Genomic DNA, 16772 nt, shown 5'->3' on the forward strand with positions numbered 1-16772 from the left:
GCTAAACTTTTCTAGTGTTGGAAGAAAACAGCAGAATTCAGGAAAGGAAAAAATGAGAGAGATATTGAGATCAGACATACTGTACGCTACACTTTGACGATCATCCGCTACCAGCCAAGGGTGGAGAGTTCACTGCTGGAGCTGCCCCTATGTCCATCAACCCACCAATAAGCAGAATAAAATTCTAAGTGCAGGCTACATTCCTAGAGCAGCGATTTCTCCCCAAACAATACAATTCTAGGCTAATACATCCCATACCACCAATCCTTGGGAAAGCGACAACCACTGAATTTTAGTTAGGCAATGCAACATTCAAATTCATCCCCCCTTTGGGAACCAGGATGGAGCAGAGTGTGTGCTCCCAGTTCTTTGGCCTGGCTTTCCCCCAAGTTCAGTACCACATTTGCTCAATTACGGATAAGCACGTCCCACAGGAGTCCGCCCGGGGGTTAGGTACCAACAGTAATGTGTACAATTGAGATGCTTGGCAATGCTGCACACTTCAGAGCAAGGGGCTCAACCCCTGTGTATTTGCACAGATCGGAACCCTTCTCATTCCACCTTGGAGGTTTGCAATCATTCCTCGTGTGTCTCGAGAGATCTCAAAAGGGGAAAAACAGGCCAATTTGTCAAACTCTCTCTCCCAGGCTGAGCGCTGTCTTGGGGTGCTGGTCATTTCGGCTGGGGTTACTTTCCCTGACAGGCTAGTGAAGATGAGGGCCTTCATCACTTCTACTGCATCTCCAAGGTGAAATCTAAAACCAGCCTCCACAGCTTGAGCAGCACAAACCTGGAACTGACTTTGCCAAAGCCCCTTCTCCATGCGGCACAGAGGGGATTTTAGAATGGGTCTCACCGCTGCCCCAACCCCCCACTCATCACTGTATTTACTTTGGCTCAGAAACGCAAGGCTCAGCCTATGCCAGAGACACTGACGCACATCAAAGTCAACTCATTTCTACTTGGATCTGGAGGTTAGCGCTGGGGCGCCTGGGGAAGGAAAAGCTACGGAGCAAAGCTCATTTCTGAAGCCTTAAGGCTGTCACAGTTTGTTTGTTTTTTTAGACAGGTGCTGCAGCTCCCAAGGCCAGTAATTACGGGGAGGGTTTGACTCAGCAGTTCCTTGCTACGGAGATGAATCTCACGACATTAAAATCCTCATCGCGCCAACATGACCTTGCATGGTGCTGAGGGGCAGGAGGTTACCCCCGAAGACACAGCTTTGAAGAAGAAAGGGGGTAAAGTTCATAAACTAAAACAACTGATGGGAAAGGTCATCGGGGCTGGGGGCTCTGAGCCAGCCTAGTGCTTACATACCTATGTGTGCAACTTTAATCATGTGATGTCAGTAGGTCTAGTCACATGCTTAAAGTTTTGCTTATGGCTTGAGTGCTTTTGCTGGCCCTGGCTAGTGGAGTCTAGATCTCCCGCCAAACCAGCTGGCTGGTCCGCAGACAGTGGTCTCCTAACTTAACTTCAGCAGGGAACCAAGCCTCTCTTCCAGCAGAGCACTCTGGAGACCCTGGAGCCGAGGGGGAGCGGGGGTGGAAGGTGACTGCTCCCAATCCAACAGCAAGCAAGGAGCTGACCTTTGCGTCCATATGCTGGACAGGCACAGGAGAGGAGATACAGCCCTATGAGTCAGGCTGGCCACCTGTCATGGATGACCACTGGATCCAGGGTGTCTGCCTCTTTTCCAAGTGGGGACAAGGACCCTGCAAGGCTGGCACGACTCCCCTCTTACCCCCTCCTTGGGTGTCTCCGAGCGAGAGAGAGGGGTTATTGGGAAGCATCTGCCAAGCTTTCTGGGAGCCTGACTACCCCAGCTCTCCCGCATTCCACAGGGGAGGGGAGTCTCGGGAGCCTCGCAAGAGAGCAGTGACCAGGGCTGCTCGCCCAGTATTCCCCGGAGGTGTACTTGGCACAAAGCAGCTCTGACCTGAAAGGGCTGAGGCAGGGGATTGTGACAGTGGGCGAGTGCACTTGGCAACTGGGCTGTGGGTGCCAAGGGAGTTAGCTAGATAGCATGGGCAAAGAGAGGCGACTCTGGGAGCTGTGGGGAACACAGAGGGCTTTGCTGCCTTGTGCTACTCAGCTGTTCCCACTTAATATTGCAAAAAACCAACCAAACAAAAAAACGCCCTAGAGCACGTTCTCCTTAGACTGCTCTGGGATGTCTCTCATTTGCACTTAGTCATGGATTCTGCCTTTTAACCCAGGACCGAAGCACGGACTTTTCCTATTAACGCATGATGAACAACAAGTCTTAGTAGTAAGTAACTGACGACAACATGGACACATCAAAACTGGCATGGATCAGAAGAGGCAGATCTACTGCATTTGCAATCTGCAGGAAAAGGATCACCCGCCCCAGAGCTTATGAACACCACAATATTTGGTCGCATACCCAACTCCAAGTGCCGCTGCTTCTGACACTCCGAGGAGACTTTGTAAAAGTGCTAAACATCTACGTAGGACGTTTTTTTCATTTCCTGAGCATCAGTCTACGATTACTGGCTTGCTTTGGGGGCTAGGAAGAATCACACAGCATACTTAAAAATCTCAACATGACTGGGAATATTGGCAGAGAGGTCACTCACGATGTTAAATACCCTTCTATAGATTTAGGAAGTTACACTGCAGGGCCAACAAGTCAAGAGGCAGCATTAAAACAAACCTGCGACACTATGAATCTTACAGTACGTAACCGACAGCACAGAGCAGCCCCGGACAAACATCCCTTGAAACGCAGGCTCATGTAAACAGAGTTCAGCGACGGTAATACTTTTGAGGGGACACAAAGCATTGAACACACACAGCAGAATGGTCACCTGAACACCACAACACAAGCAGCATTTCATGTAGACAACTGCACGATTTCTATTGTAAATTAGCGTGTACTAGGCTGTAAATCCTTGTTTGACAGCCACCGAGCATGTGAAGGGGCTCAAAGCTTGCCTGCCTTTTGCATGTGTCTGTGCTCCACAGCCTTTAACATGGGCTTTCGACACGCCTTATGTTCCCACGGGAGAAGCAATCCCATTTCCCTTGCATAAGGCTTTTCCAGAAGAAATTCCAGCATTGAGCTCTAAGGTCCCTGAGTTTTGCTACAAGGTTCCCATTTTTATCGAGCCATCTGCCCCTACCAAAAAAAAGGTTTATATAGTAAAGCCTGCGGCCTCTTTTAAAGTCACTGACATTATACCTGGATAATTCTAGTCACTCCATCCCTCTCTAAACACTTGACACCCAAGCTTCACTGACGCACGCTGCATGCCACACTGGTAACAAGGGACCCGGAAAGAACTGAAAGTCTGTGTACTCTGCTCTACTGATTACAATATATCCAGGAGGCTGGAGTCACAAGGCCAGGAATAAAATGAGTATTTACAAAAGGCCATTTCAGGATGGCTCATGAAGCTGATTGGTATGGGAGGGGTCAGGAAGGAGAACGGAGGATGATTAAATTTGTGGGAAAATAAGAAGATTAATATTTCGTTTCCACTTGGAACAAGACCAGCACGATCTGTCGCCTGGCACGCAGAAAGCCCAGAGGCCGAGTGACTCCCTAGCACCTGCACTGGAAGTGTTATTTAAAAGTACAGACAGACGTGCATCAGTCTGGTCTGGTATGTCTGAAAAACTGGTGGCTGGAAGCGGTGGTTAACAGGAAAATTAACCTGGGTTTATTTTGTACTGGGGCAAGTCACAAGGACACGCCATGCTCCAATCATTTGTGGTGTGTCTCCTGCCCCCGAGTTACTCCCCCATCTGGGGGCCAGACTCTCATCCCATCTATTTCCATGTCCAAGCCTTGAACTACACTCCATGGCTCCACCAAGCAAACTGACATGGGGGGAAGCTCTAGGGGAGTGGGCAGCTGCCATTGCTGAGCATCTCCTGGTGGGAAGGCGCCACTTGGAGGATTTTCAGAGCAATTTAGAATCTGCAAGAGGAGATTCTACCATCTCTACCAACAGAACCCAAGCAAAGCAGCCCCTCTCCTCCTCTCTCCAGCTGACGGCTGTGGACCACTACAGATTCCCCTGAACAAGGCTGCCACCAGTCTATCGAGCGTACTAAGGAAGTTCCTTTATTTGCCCTCATACTGAGATGTACACATTTCACCCGCTTTCCTTGAAGCAAATACAATAATGTTCTCAAAGGGTCACCGTGGAAGAATCTTTGTATTGAAGGAGGGGGCTGGCTAGCCAGTGACTGCGTTGCTCTGACTGCAGCAGAAAGTTCTGCAAGAGCTTCTGCATGCCTGCCTATCGCCCAGACCAAGAGGGATGTTTTCAGATAGTCTGATTTTTGTGTCAAAGTGCATTTTGTTATCTATCTGCGGCTCCACAATCAGTCTCCGACCCTTTCCCAGAGCGGTCCCATCTGCCCAGATTTTGTCACTAAAGAATTCTCTCCCTCTCTAGCCCCAATAATGGAAGCAATCAACGTTTCCTTTGGAAGGGCTGTGCAAACTGCCAGGGCATCAGCCCATTTCACGTCAGAACCGTAGGTCAACCCAGAGGATGGGACAGATCGCTCTGATCTCAAGGCTGGTTCTTATCGCAGCAGCTGCTCATTTGCCAGAACAAAACGCAGGGTGCAGCTGTTGTGGATAAGTTTTCAATGCACGACACACTACAAGGAGGGTACAACGCTTGATCTCTGAGCTGGGGGGGGGCTTAGAGTCCTGTTTTCACCTGGATTAGCCACTGGGTACCAACCTTCTAAAGTAACAAGCACGCAGTGCTACCATTTAATTCCCACCCTTTACATCCAACCCCCCACCCTGCCTACAGTATCTCTTGACCTCATCAGCTGTTGGCTACTGAAGCAGTCACATCAGGAAACAAAGTTTTCAGCAGCATGGCCAGTGCAAGGCACCTCCTGGGTGCCTGGGATACAGCAATCCTGCCCCTTCCCCGAGCCCACAAACACACAGGGATCTTGAGCAGTTACTCCATTTTACAGACAAAAACACCTCTTGGAATATTCGACTCGGACAATGTGACGGGGCTCAGGGACGAAGGAGCATCTGAAAAGGGTTGGTTTTGTTTGAGCTCCTATCTCTACGGGCTGCATGGCGCAGCGCTAAGGTTTGCTGACAATCATGCAGGTTTATTGTGGTGGTTTTACGTAGCCCATCTTCAGCTGCGGGTGGTCTCTGAGGAGGAAGAGTCATCCTCCCACTCCGCACCCACACCCACTGCCGCGCCTCTCCGCCTCTCTCCAAACGCCGGACACGGGCCAGACGGCTATTCAGCAGCCATTTGCTCAATGTGATCAGTAAGCAGCTTGTTTTGCTCTGCAATGCAAAGAGACAATGAGATTGTGAGGCCACGGTTTATCGTTCTGATAAGATGAAAGGAGAGGGGCGGTGGTACTCGCGTGTGGGGCAGATGCTGTCCTAAGGGTGCTGGGGGCTCTTTAAATAAATCAAGGCAGTGACACAACTAGCAAGGTACCAGCATTTTTGTTTTTTATTTGGTTTAGAACAGGGGTCGGCAACGTTCGGCACGTGGCTCGCCAGGGTAAGCACCCTGGCAGGCCAGGCTAGTTTATTTACCTGCTGACGCGGCAGGTTCGATCGATCGTGGCCCCCACTGGCCGCGGTTCGCCGTCCCGGGCTATCCCTCGCCCGCGCCGCTTCTCGCTGGCCCCATTGGCCTGGGACGGCGAACCGCGGCAAGTGGGGGCCGCGATCGGCCGAACCTGCCGCGTCAGCAGGTAAATAAACTGGCCCGGCCCGCTAGGGTGCTTACCCTGGCAAGCCGCGTGCCGAACGTTGCCGACCCCTGGTTTAAAAACTACTGGATGGGGAGTTTCCCCAAGTGAGTCTTGAACTGTAAACAAACCAACGGTACACACGGCTAGATTGGGAGCTGGTGTGAAGTGGCATCTCTCCACTGTAATCGCCCTGAGCTACATTAATTGAGCCCAGCTGGGGATCCAACCCCATTGAAATCAACGGCATGGTGCCCATTTGCACCAGCTGGCGATCTGGCCCTATTTAGTCCAATGAAGCTGCACCAGTTCACACCAGCAGGGAATCTGGGACCATTAACTTCACTGGCACTTTAGCAATTGACCCCATCTGGGGGTCTGGCCCCATTGACTCCAATGGCGCTGCACTCTGAATCTGACCCACCCTGTACATTAAGAAACATGCCAGGCATTTCAGACCGCGTCAGTGAAAATACGGTGAAATAGTCTGAGTTTGCCAGAGATTAGGAGGAGCCAGTGCTCTTTGCCCAGGATACTCACAGTATTTAACAGATACGCCCTCTCTTCCGCCATTGCAATTTGATTCTCCTGGCATGCGCCTGTCGCTGGGAATGGAAGCCAGCTTGGAAGTCAATTACTTCCCCACCTCTTCCCCACCAGCCATGTTCCCCTCCCTCCAGCGCACAGCCCCCGCGCCTGCCCTACCTTCATCCAGGTTGCCGATCACGGCCTGCTTCTTCAGGAAGTCGTTACAGAGCTTCTTGCTCAGGCCGAACGCCAACATGTTGTGAGTGAAGGTGCTGGGGAAGAGGAGAGATACATGGTACGGGCACTGCCGAGAGTCACCGCGGAGCCCCCGGCCCTTCTCTCACGAGAAACCCAGGCTGGACCACACCACTCCCCCCTCCCACTTCACTAACTAGCCAGTAGGGCCAGGCCTAACCGCAGCGCTCGACTCTGGAGCGCCCCAAAAGGCAGCGGTGTTGGGATCAGGCCTCCCTTACAGTTCGGGGGTTGGAACAGACGTCGGGGGTGTGTGTGTTGGGCATACCCCGCCCTTCCCATATTGCTACATGGGGCAGGGGTCCTGGTCTGGAACAGGTGAAGCCCCCTGTTCTAGAGTTCAGCGTACACCCCCTGGTGGCTGCAAAGAGCCTCTCACCTTCCCCACCAATCTGGGGGTGTCTGTTGAACTCTCCCCCTTGCCCCCCACCCGCTGCAGCCATCAAGGTAACCCCATTTCAGCCCCCACCTGACAAGAGTGACAAGGGCAAAGGGGAGGGTTCTTCCAATCCCAGTCCGAGCCATGGGCGAGAGGAACTTAGTGGATTTCTTCCTATCAAGGCGGGAGAATCCTTGTGTTTGCATTTAGGAGGGGGTAGGCATGAGGAAGAGGGGCTGGAAAACCCTGGGCACTAGAATGCTGATTCTGAGAATCTTTATATAGATTAAAAAAAAACCCACTACAGCGTTTTCCATGAATGGACAATCTCAATACAGGAGTGACAGCATTTCCAGGACAGCGTTTGGCTCCACCACCAAAGCTGTTTAATCAAGGAAGGAAATGCCAACGGCCCAACAACCCCTTCGCTTTGGCGTCAGTCTGTTCGTCCCCTCAGACAGACTGAATTTCTGTCCTTCGTTATGAGAGGGATACCCGACCCAAAGCCCTAAATCTGAATGCTCGGGCCCCGATCCAAGCTTCACAGCTCTGTCCCCATCTCTTTTTATTGAGATTTTGTCCATGACGACAACGGACGGGCTCCTTCTGGCCACCCAGACGCAGGCGTTATCAGTCAATTAGCGCGTGCCTTACCCAAGCTGCCCAAAAGTGATGTTCTCGTTAAACCGTAGGCTGTCGTCACGCTCCTCCTGGGTCATGTGACACCACTTCTCCCTGCAACCACAGGAACAGATCTTGTAGCAGGAAGTCCCCGTGCAGCCTCCCCTCCCCACCCTCACATCCATCCAAACCCTGCTGGCTGCCGAGACCCAGCAGCAGGCTTGTAGGAACTGTGGAGCTGATGAAGAACATATCAAGGCAGCCTGGAGGAGATCACAGGTGCAGAACACCTGCCTCCATGCCCTGCTCTCTCTCTTCTGGGCAAACGGCTGAGCCGTCCCTAGGCTGGAGCTGGCAGACACTGTAGGCATTTCCTGCAGTGGTGAGGGAAACCTGCAGTGCCTTGCTTTATTGTACACGAAAACGAGTCCCTACGCCGATGACAAAAGGGTGAGCTTGACAGCCGGGACACATCAGCATGTGCCTTCCACACGCAGCTCTGAAATCTGCCTTTAATGCCAGTTACTGGGGGTGGGTGCTGGGGGTTCACCGTCTGGAAGCAGCAGTCTCTGAAAGCAGTAGCATGAAGGTAAAGTATTCACCCACGTCTCAGGCCCAGTTTACATATCAGCCTATGCTAGTTTAACTAAAGGGGATGGAGGGGCTTAATGGATTTATTTAAACGAGTGTAACATCTGTGTTTAGGCCTGGTCGGCTTCTAAAAATTAGATCCACCCAGCTACATCGCTCGGGGCTGTGAAAAATTTCACGTCCTGCGCGTCAAAGCTAGTTTGCCTTAACCCCCACTGCTAACGCAGCTGGGTTGATGTAGCTATCACCTCTCGCGGAGGGAAAAAAACGCTACAGTGGATGTAGGACGTGTCTACACTCTAGCGGCACAGACATGGGCTTAGACCAGGACTCAGTCAAGGTTCACCCCACCTCCTAAAAAATAAGATGCAGAGAGATCTGGACTCCTGGATAACAAAAAACCAAGGGAAAAGGCGTTGGTTATGCCTCTTTTTCCATGGGTTGCAGTCACACGACTCAGGCAACTACCTTAATTACTATGCTGCGCTCCAGATTAGGCTGCATGGCATGTCACACTGGGCCATTGTGAGCGAGGTCCGACAGGCTTTGTGGACTGGCAATCGTCAAATAGAAGGGAGCTGACGAATCAATGGAGTTTGATTCGAGGGAGTTTGAAATGAGACAACAGTCCTCCCTCCCCTTGAGGATTACGGAGGGCTCAGTACGCAATGCTAGCCATGTAGCCTGCATTCTCCAAGGAATATTTTGAGCTAGATGATACGGTCTCAACTTGCCTCCGGAGGTCTAGCTGAAGTTTATTGCCACTGCAACTTCACTTTCAAAATAGTAAACCTTGAAAACAGGATCTACGTTTGTTGAATTCCCATTTGGGGGAACTGGCAAAGCCTTGAAATAATTAATACTCCGAAGTGCAAGCGCCATGGCAGATGATACCCAACAGCACTGGCGGATCAGCACCTTTTGGACTGTATTTTGAGCTCTTTACCCAACAAGTCTGCATCCACTCCCTCCTCTCATTAGTGAGGAACACTGAGAAAAACCGAGTGGATTGACAGATGCAATCACCTAGAATACACACGGCATTTGTGTTCTTGCCGAGCATTTCATTATCAGTGAACACTACATTATTCCCAGCAGCTAGATGCATGTTTGACCATGAAACTAAATCAGCCTATTGTATTTCGGTCATAGCCAGCACCTTTTTTGTACGCTCCCTCTCACATATTGCCCATGAAAGGTTACTGTGGGCATTCAAAACTAAAAACAGGAGGAGATTGTGGGGCTCCCCATACAGATGTTTTACTAGGGGGTCTTTCACAAAGCCACTATCATGCCAGGACACAAGTCATTCTAGGTATGTTCATTACACTCATTTAATACATGCACATGGGGAAGACTAGAGGTCAGGGTTTCAGACAGCCCTCTACTGAACAGAAATCCAGTGGGGGGTTATGTACAAGGTTCAGAAGAGGATAAAGAAAAGGGAAGGAAAAAGGAGCAGGAAGAAGAAACAACAGAGGAGTGGCAAAAGGAGAATAAAAGGAACAGCACACAAACTTCCACTGCATGTTTAACTCGCCTGCACCTAACTGGAGTTGGAGGTGCTGCTTCAACTGGAAATAGATGGTGGCACTAGGGTATCTTTTCAGCAAATTCCATAGTGGAACCCTAACTAGAACAAGTGTTAATTCCTGCTGGGACTGGTGAATAGCCGTAGTTATCTCATGTAGGGCCCAATCCAGCAAGCCCTTCCTCGTATGTTCAGTTTTTGTTAGACAGCTTTGCAAGATTGCACCTAGAAACTGCAAGGGATTTAGCTGCTTCAGTGGAGTTTGTGGGGCCAAATTCTGTGCCATACTAGAAAGTTTAGGCGTACGTTTAAAAGCACCAAGTCTGTCAGGATCAGGTTCACTATAGCAACCAATATATGCACTAAATCTGAAGGTTGCCAAGGCGGGGAAAGAAAATCAGCAAGGTGCTTTAAACGCTGGAAGCAGAACTTTACAGATCTCACTGTCCCAGTGACAGAGGAAGCGTATTTAGGTTTTTCTGCTCTCTTCGTATATTCTTGCTGAGAGAAAACAAGATCAAAGTGACCAAGGGAGATTCATGATGCTTCTAGGTCTGTTATTCAGAAATAATGTGTTTGCAAAGGAAAAAAAATATGTCTCTACTTAAATACCTGGCTCTTTATACTGGCACAAAAGGCCACTGTAAGATTGATTTGTTTCTTCACTTAATCCCTATTAGAAGGGCATGTGGATTAAAGCTTTGACTATTATTTACAATGTACTAGGGAAAGGATATTTCTGCAAAACGAGCTTCTAAAATTCTAGTTCCTCAGCAGGGCAATGCACCAGCAAGCTCAGGATGTTGGACGACAGAGAACTCCAGGTTTGAGCAGGTCCACGTCCAGTTCTGGTCAGCAGTGTGATTTGTGATGCACAAGGGTTGAAATTCACCCCCCTCTGCATGCAGAGGAGCTGTACAAGGCCCTTGCATCAATTAAGTCCCATTTAGTCTAGGCCCCGTGCACGAGTAAATTTCACACCAGGCAACTAATTGAGCAGTGCTCTGCTTACACAAATTGAGTCCATTTCCTTCCCTAACAGACATTAGCTGCGCTTTCAAGAACTTATCTGTGAGCTCCAAACAGTCCTTTTTTCAGGTAGGCTTTTTTTGTTGTCACTTAAAATGATTTGTTCCAGGATCAGACATCAAGATCTAAAAAAATTTTTTTTAAAATCAAAGAATCTTTCCCCAGCCCCAAATTCCAGTCTGTTCTCGACTCTGATCCCCAGTAGATCGTTTCTTGAACTTGTAAAGCTCAAGAACATAACTCTCAATGCAACCTGCTAGCTTCCCCCCATGGGCACTGTTTTTTTTTTTTAAAACATAAGCCACGATTTAAAGAAAAATAAATAAATAAGAAGGCAAGATTTCAAACCAGCAAAACATCTTCACAACCTCAAAGCAACAGCAGCGCTGGAAACGCACTAAGGCAGGGGATTGAATATACCTTGATTCAGCACCGCACAGGAGTCAGGAACTGAACGCGAAAAAAGCAATGCTCACCAGACCACACCATTTCACAGAGTCAGTAGCAAAGGAAAAAATAAAATAAGGAAGAGAGGATAGAATGACATTCCCCCCTGTATGCTAGGAGACTCAGTTTGTGTCCAAAATCTGCCCATGAAACTGGAGCATCGCACAGCTGCCAGTGTGTGATGTGGCACAAGAGAACAGAAGTACAAACCATCAACTGCTCTATCCATCACGGAGCTAGTTCATTACCGAGAGACCTCAATGCAGCGGCCTGTCATTAAGTTTTGTTTTAAAATCCACCAGATCGAAGGATTATGGATATAATTGCTTCCAGTTTTCTTCTAGTCTCACCGATAGCACTGTCCCCATTTCCTGCAGGTGGAGCCAGATCTGAATTTGTGCCCATTTCTCATTTGAGCAGGTGGCATTTCTGAGCCCAACCTGCATCCGAGACATTTTACCATGGTGGCAAAGTTTGGACCTGAAGTGAGTCAATGCTACTGTAAAAATGCAACAAAGTAATGCGGACAGACACACCTCTTTTCCTCTTCCTCTCCAGTGTTCCCTCTGGAGTGGCAGCAGAAACAGGGTCAACAAAGGTTACATGTTAAAGATCATGCAAGATATATGGATGGAGAAAAAGAGAAGAACAGATGAAAGAAAGAAAGTCATTATAGGCAGAGAGAAGAAAAAAGGATTTTTGTTATTTTTCTTTCCCCCTTGCAGGAAAATCGCCTTCCCAGTGATCTCAACTCTTCTCCTGTTCTTCCAAAGCAATTACCAAGTATGAAACCAAACATTTCTACTACACGCCCCCAGCCACCCTGGGGAAGGACTTTAGGCAGTTGTTGCTTTAGGGATTTTCCTCCTGCAGAGGGCTGCGAAGTGAGAGATACAAACCCAGCTCGGTGAGAAAAGGCGTTCACAAAAGCAGACTATCTCCTAGAGGCCTTTAAGAAAAGGAAGGACAGGGGAAGGTGTCTCACTGCAGGGACCTAGTGTGTCTTTCTAGCCTGGTCAGAGGGGGTCAGTGACTGCTGGGCACACTCAATGACCGCGTCTCAGGAGCAGGTGAACAGTTCAATGGGAAGCTCCCATCTATAAAGCAGGGTTGGAGTCTAACACCGAAAGGGACCAGTCTCTGGACAGAAGAATTTCTCTTAACCTTTAATCCCCGAGGGCCAAACGCCAAGGTCCTTAACTCAGAAACTCCCATCAGCTTCAACGAGAGTCTGCCGCGGGGTACGTCTACCCTTGGAGCTGGAGGCGTGATTCCCGGATGAGTGAAGCTGCAGCAGCACGAGCTGCGGGATGAGCTAGCCGGCTTGAGTATGTACCATGGGTCTCTGACGGGCACGTACTTGCAGTGGCTAACCCGTCCCACTGCTCACACTGCTAATTTTAGCATGGTAGCTTGGTGAGAGCTAGCGTGTGTTTATCTCCTCAAGCTGAGAATTGCAACCCCAGCTCCATGTATAGACATACCTCAGTCAGGACTTCAGTGTAGGCCAAACCCTAGCGAGTAACCAGGAGACCAGAACCCATTCTAAACCAATGCTGAGAAAATGAACGACATCAGGATAGCGGCTTCTCTTTGCCGAGCCAAACCCTAACCGAGGCACTGAAACGGTCGCTACCAAGGAATGCAGTGGACTAGTTTAAGCCCTTTTCATGCTATGCACTGGAGACCATACAAGGAGCTATGCAATATGGTGAGAGACTTGGTCTGAGCACTGGACTGGGAGCCAGGAGCTTGCAGGTTCTAACCCCGTCCCCGACACGCTCATTTCCCTCCATCTCAGTCACCCCATCTGTATCAAGGGGATGAGAATGCTTGCCTGCCTCCCAAGGAGCTGCAAAGATTCATGTTTGTAAAATGCTTTGAGAATGAAGAGCCCAAGGTGTTATAAAATGAACCTCCTGGTGCCTACAGAAATGCAGCTATGATCTTTAGAAACAGACCCCCACACCACAGACCAGAAGGGCTGTAAATCCGGAAGGGGTTTACATCTGCATGAAGCCCCTCTGTAGCTCTGGGGAAAAGGATAGAAGGCCGGGGCCTGCTTTGATTGCTCAGATTCAATACTCCATCACCATTATATGAAAGGAAGCTGCAGCATCAGTGTCACGGTCCCCTTTGCAATCCATTGCACGTGAGATGCTGGAGGCATTAATCCCGTAGGAGAAACCCTTAAATACGTACATGCTCCTGCATTAATGATCACGGCTGGAAGACACTGCAGGTTCCTAGAACTGGTATTCATCACTGGTTGCTATGATAAGAAGCTGCTGGTGAATCTCTTCTTGTGCCATTTGCAGGTATGAACCCGATTTTCATCTCATTCCTCTCTATGAAGCAGTGAGCGCCATGTCTGCATGCCACCTTACCTTGCATCCACATGGAGCAGGCAGAGCTGGAACCAAGCCTGTTGCTTCGCCCCCTGATTTCTAACTTAAAAGGACATGGAGTGGTTTTATTTTATTTGCAGAGACTGTGCCATCCCTGTCTGAAGGGCTGTGATCAGCAGATCTGGCTGTCTCAGAGCTCTGCCAGGACCAAGGTGTCTCAGCAGTTTGCATGCTAAATTTTGGAAACTGTGGCCATGTGCAATGTGATCCTGGCAACCACTTGTTTTTGCAAGGCGTTTATCAGCCAACTGCACATCTGCAGCATGTTCACGATCAACTACAGCAGTGCCTGGATAGAGAATGGGATCCACACAATATTCTTTTCCAAGACAAGAAACTCACGTGCGATGCTCAGACTGCTGCATGTCTGCAGAGTTCATCTGTTGGTGGGGGTGGATATAAAATGGATTCTTTTCTTTTCGAAAAGAAGAAAACCCAGCTTGTCAGCTTTTATATTTTAACTATATTCATTGATTCATAGATTTTTAAGGCCAGACAGGACCATTTGATCATCTAGCCTGATCTGCACATATTGCAGGCTATTCAATTTCACCCAGTTACACTTATGTTCAACCAAACAACTTGCATTTGGCTAAAGTTTACCCTCTGGAAAGGTTTCCACTTTCACTGGAAGACACCCAGAGATGCAGTAATCATCACTTCCCTTGGTAGTTTGTTCCCATGGTAAATCTGTTAAAAATTTGTGCCTAATTTCCATTTTGAATTTGTCAGGCTGCAGCGTCCAGCCATTAGGCCTTTCTCTACTGGATTAAAGAGCCCTTTGGCACCCAGGAAGGCATTTATACACTGTAATCAAGTCATCTCTCAATCTTCTTTGTGATCAGCTAGACAGACTGATCTCTAACTCTTACTGCAAGGCATTTTCTTCAGCCGTTGATTCTTTATGAGACGGTTTTCTGCACCGTCTCCAATTTTTTCAACCTCCTTTTTAAAATGCAATCATGATTGTGTGCAGCATTCCAGTATCGGTCTCATCAGTGCCAGATAGAGAGATAAAAATCACATCCCCACAGCTACTCTCTACTCCCGTTTATCCACCCATGGATAGCAGCAGCCCTTTTTGCCAGAGCACTGGAAACTCACGTTCAGTTGCTTATCCACTCTGACCCAGAAATCCTTTTCTGAGTCACTGCTTTCCGGGATACATTCCCCCATTCCGCAGGCCTGGCCTGTATCCCTTGTTCCTAGACTTTGCATTTGGCTGTATTAACACACATTTTGTTTGAATGGGCCCAGTTTACCGACTGATCCAGATCTCTCTGTATAACTGCCCTCTCCTCATCCGTATTTATCACTCTGCCAATCTTTGTGTCATCTGCACATTTTATCAGCAGTGATTTGATATTTACTGCTAGATCATTGATAAAAATATTGAATAGTATCAAGCCTAGTACCGCTGCCTGAGGAACCCCACAAGAAACACACCTTCTCAATGAGTCCTCACTGACAGCAGGTTTATGAGATCTGTCAGTCAGTTCTTAATCTATTTCATATGTGCTCCGTTGTTATTGCATAGTGATAATTTATTAATCAGAATATCATGTAGTGCTACATCAAACGCCTTACAAAAGCCTAAATGTATTATTATCTACGCGGTTATCTTTATCAACCAAACTTGTAATCTCATCAAAGAATGAAATCAGGTTTGTTTGACAAGATCTATTGCCCATGAAATCATGCTGACTGGCATTAATTATATTCCTATCTTTTAATTCAATTCCATATCAACTTTTACATTATTTTGTCCCAGACTGATATCAGGTTAATTGGCCTGACCTGGGTCTTCGTGCTTGCCCTTTTTGAATACTGATACGACATTAGCATTCTCTCCATCTTTTGGAATTTCCCTGATATTACAGTGTTTATTAAAAATCTATCATCATCAACAGGCCAGAAATCTCCTCAGCCAACTCTTTTAGGACTCTTGGGTGAAGTTATCTGGACCTGCCGATTGAAATATGTTTATGACTATGAGATGATGTTTAGCATCCTCCTCAGTCACTAATGGAGCGGAAATAACTTTATCCTGCTGTCTGTCTGATTTGGGAATTTTCTTTTGATTACTGTCATCAGACTTATCTTGAAGTTTTCAGTGACAAAACTACTGCTCATAACTATAACCATGGGGTATGTTTACAGCATACCAAAGCTGCTTATGTCAGACACCACGTTCACCAGGGGAATCTCAGCCCCCAGGAGATGTGGGTAACACTAGAAGGTTCCTTACAGCAAAGTTTTGGTAGCAGAGTTTAGCATAGCATTTGCGGAGCAGTGAGAATGAAGAGCTAGGTCTCCCAAATGGTGACTAAGTTAATTCCAATAGGGGGATGACCTCTCTACTGGGGGCCAATTAACAAGGACTGCAGAGAAGCGACCGCTTTTAAAAAAAACTATGGGGACAAATTAGGAGGACCAAGCACAGCAGAGAAGAGTTTCCAAGGAGATTTAGACTCAAGATTCAATCTATTACCTCTGGATTCCTGTCTAGAAACAGGAATGAGTGTCAAATACACCTCTGGTGTAAGCAGGTGTAATGCATTCCCATCGAGTACCGCACCTGCATACTTCAGGGCTCAGTTTTGGCTTGAGTACTAGAAAAAGGGCCTTCACGCTATCACTTATGTCTTGAACAGTCTCTAAGTGATATCACAGACCAGGCTAAGTCATTCTTGCCTTACCCCGAGTCGGCAATTTACCCTGCTTTCACATACCCCGACGGAGTCTCTGAATGATGCCCTAGCCCGTGCTAGAAAGCACACATCCCTGCAAAGCTGCTGAAACCCTGGAGACCCTTCGTCAGAGCTGCGTGTATGGGGAGGGAGATGGAAGTGTTAACAGAACGCTACAAAGCTGTAGCAGGAATTGGCCCAGCCTGAGGCTTAATGATGCCACAAAAAGCCTTGGTGCAATACATACCAAGAGTGCAACTTATATCCCTCCCCACAACAGCCAAACCAAGGGCGGCAAGGGCAGACTTGTGTGTGTGTGTGTGTCTAGGTACCAGTGACAGCACACATGGAAACACCCCACAGTACCCAGGCACTGACTGACTGGGAGCAGAGTTTATGGCCCACCTCCCAGTTACCTTCTGACTAAGGCCAGGCACTAACATACTGCGTCCATTTCTTAACATTTGACTTCTACAGCAGACTGAGCCCTTCATCCCTCAGGAAGGGGAAACACTTCGCAAACTACACGCGTGCACCAGAGAAATGCACGCAGCTCTGGGGTGGGC

General features: G+C 48.4%; 1 protein-coding gene across 1 annotated transcript in view; it reads right to left on the minus strand.

Annotated features, from left to right (window-relative positions):
* Nucleotides 1–5204: 5204 nt before the first annotated feature.
* LOC112104678 (uncharacterized protein KIAA0513) overlaps nucleotides 5205–16772 on the minus strand; it is a 52601-nt gene continuing 41033 nt past the window's right edge. Inside the window, exons 10-12 of the mRNA XM_024197144.3 lie at nucleotides 7544–7624; nucleotides 6433–6527; nucleotides 5205–5308 (exon numbers count right to left, since the gene is read on the minus strand). Coding sequence (XP_024052912.2) covers nucleotides 5259–5308; nucleotides 6433–6527; nucleotides 7544–7624 — 226 coding nt within the window. The 3' untranslated portion in view covers nucleotides 5205–5258. The remainder of the gene's footprint in view (nucleotides 5309–6432; nucleotides 6528–7543; nucleotides 7625–16772) is intronic.

This window comes from Terrapene carolina, unplaced genomic scaffold (genome assembly GCF_002925995.2).
Source record: "Terrapene carolina triunguis isolate 2854851 unplaced genomic scaffold, T_m_triunguis-2.0 Scaffold33891, whole genome shotgun sequence".
NCBI classification, from domain to species: domain Eukaryota; kingdom Metazoa; phylum Chordata; order Testudines; family Emydidae; genus Terrapene; species Terrapene triunguis.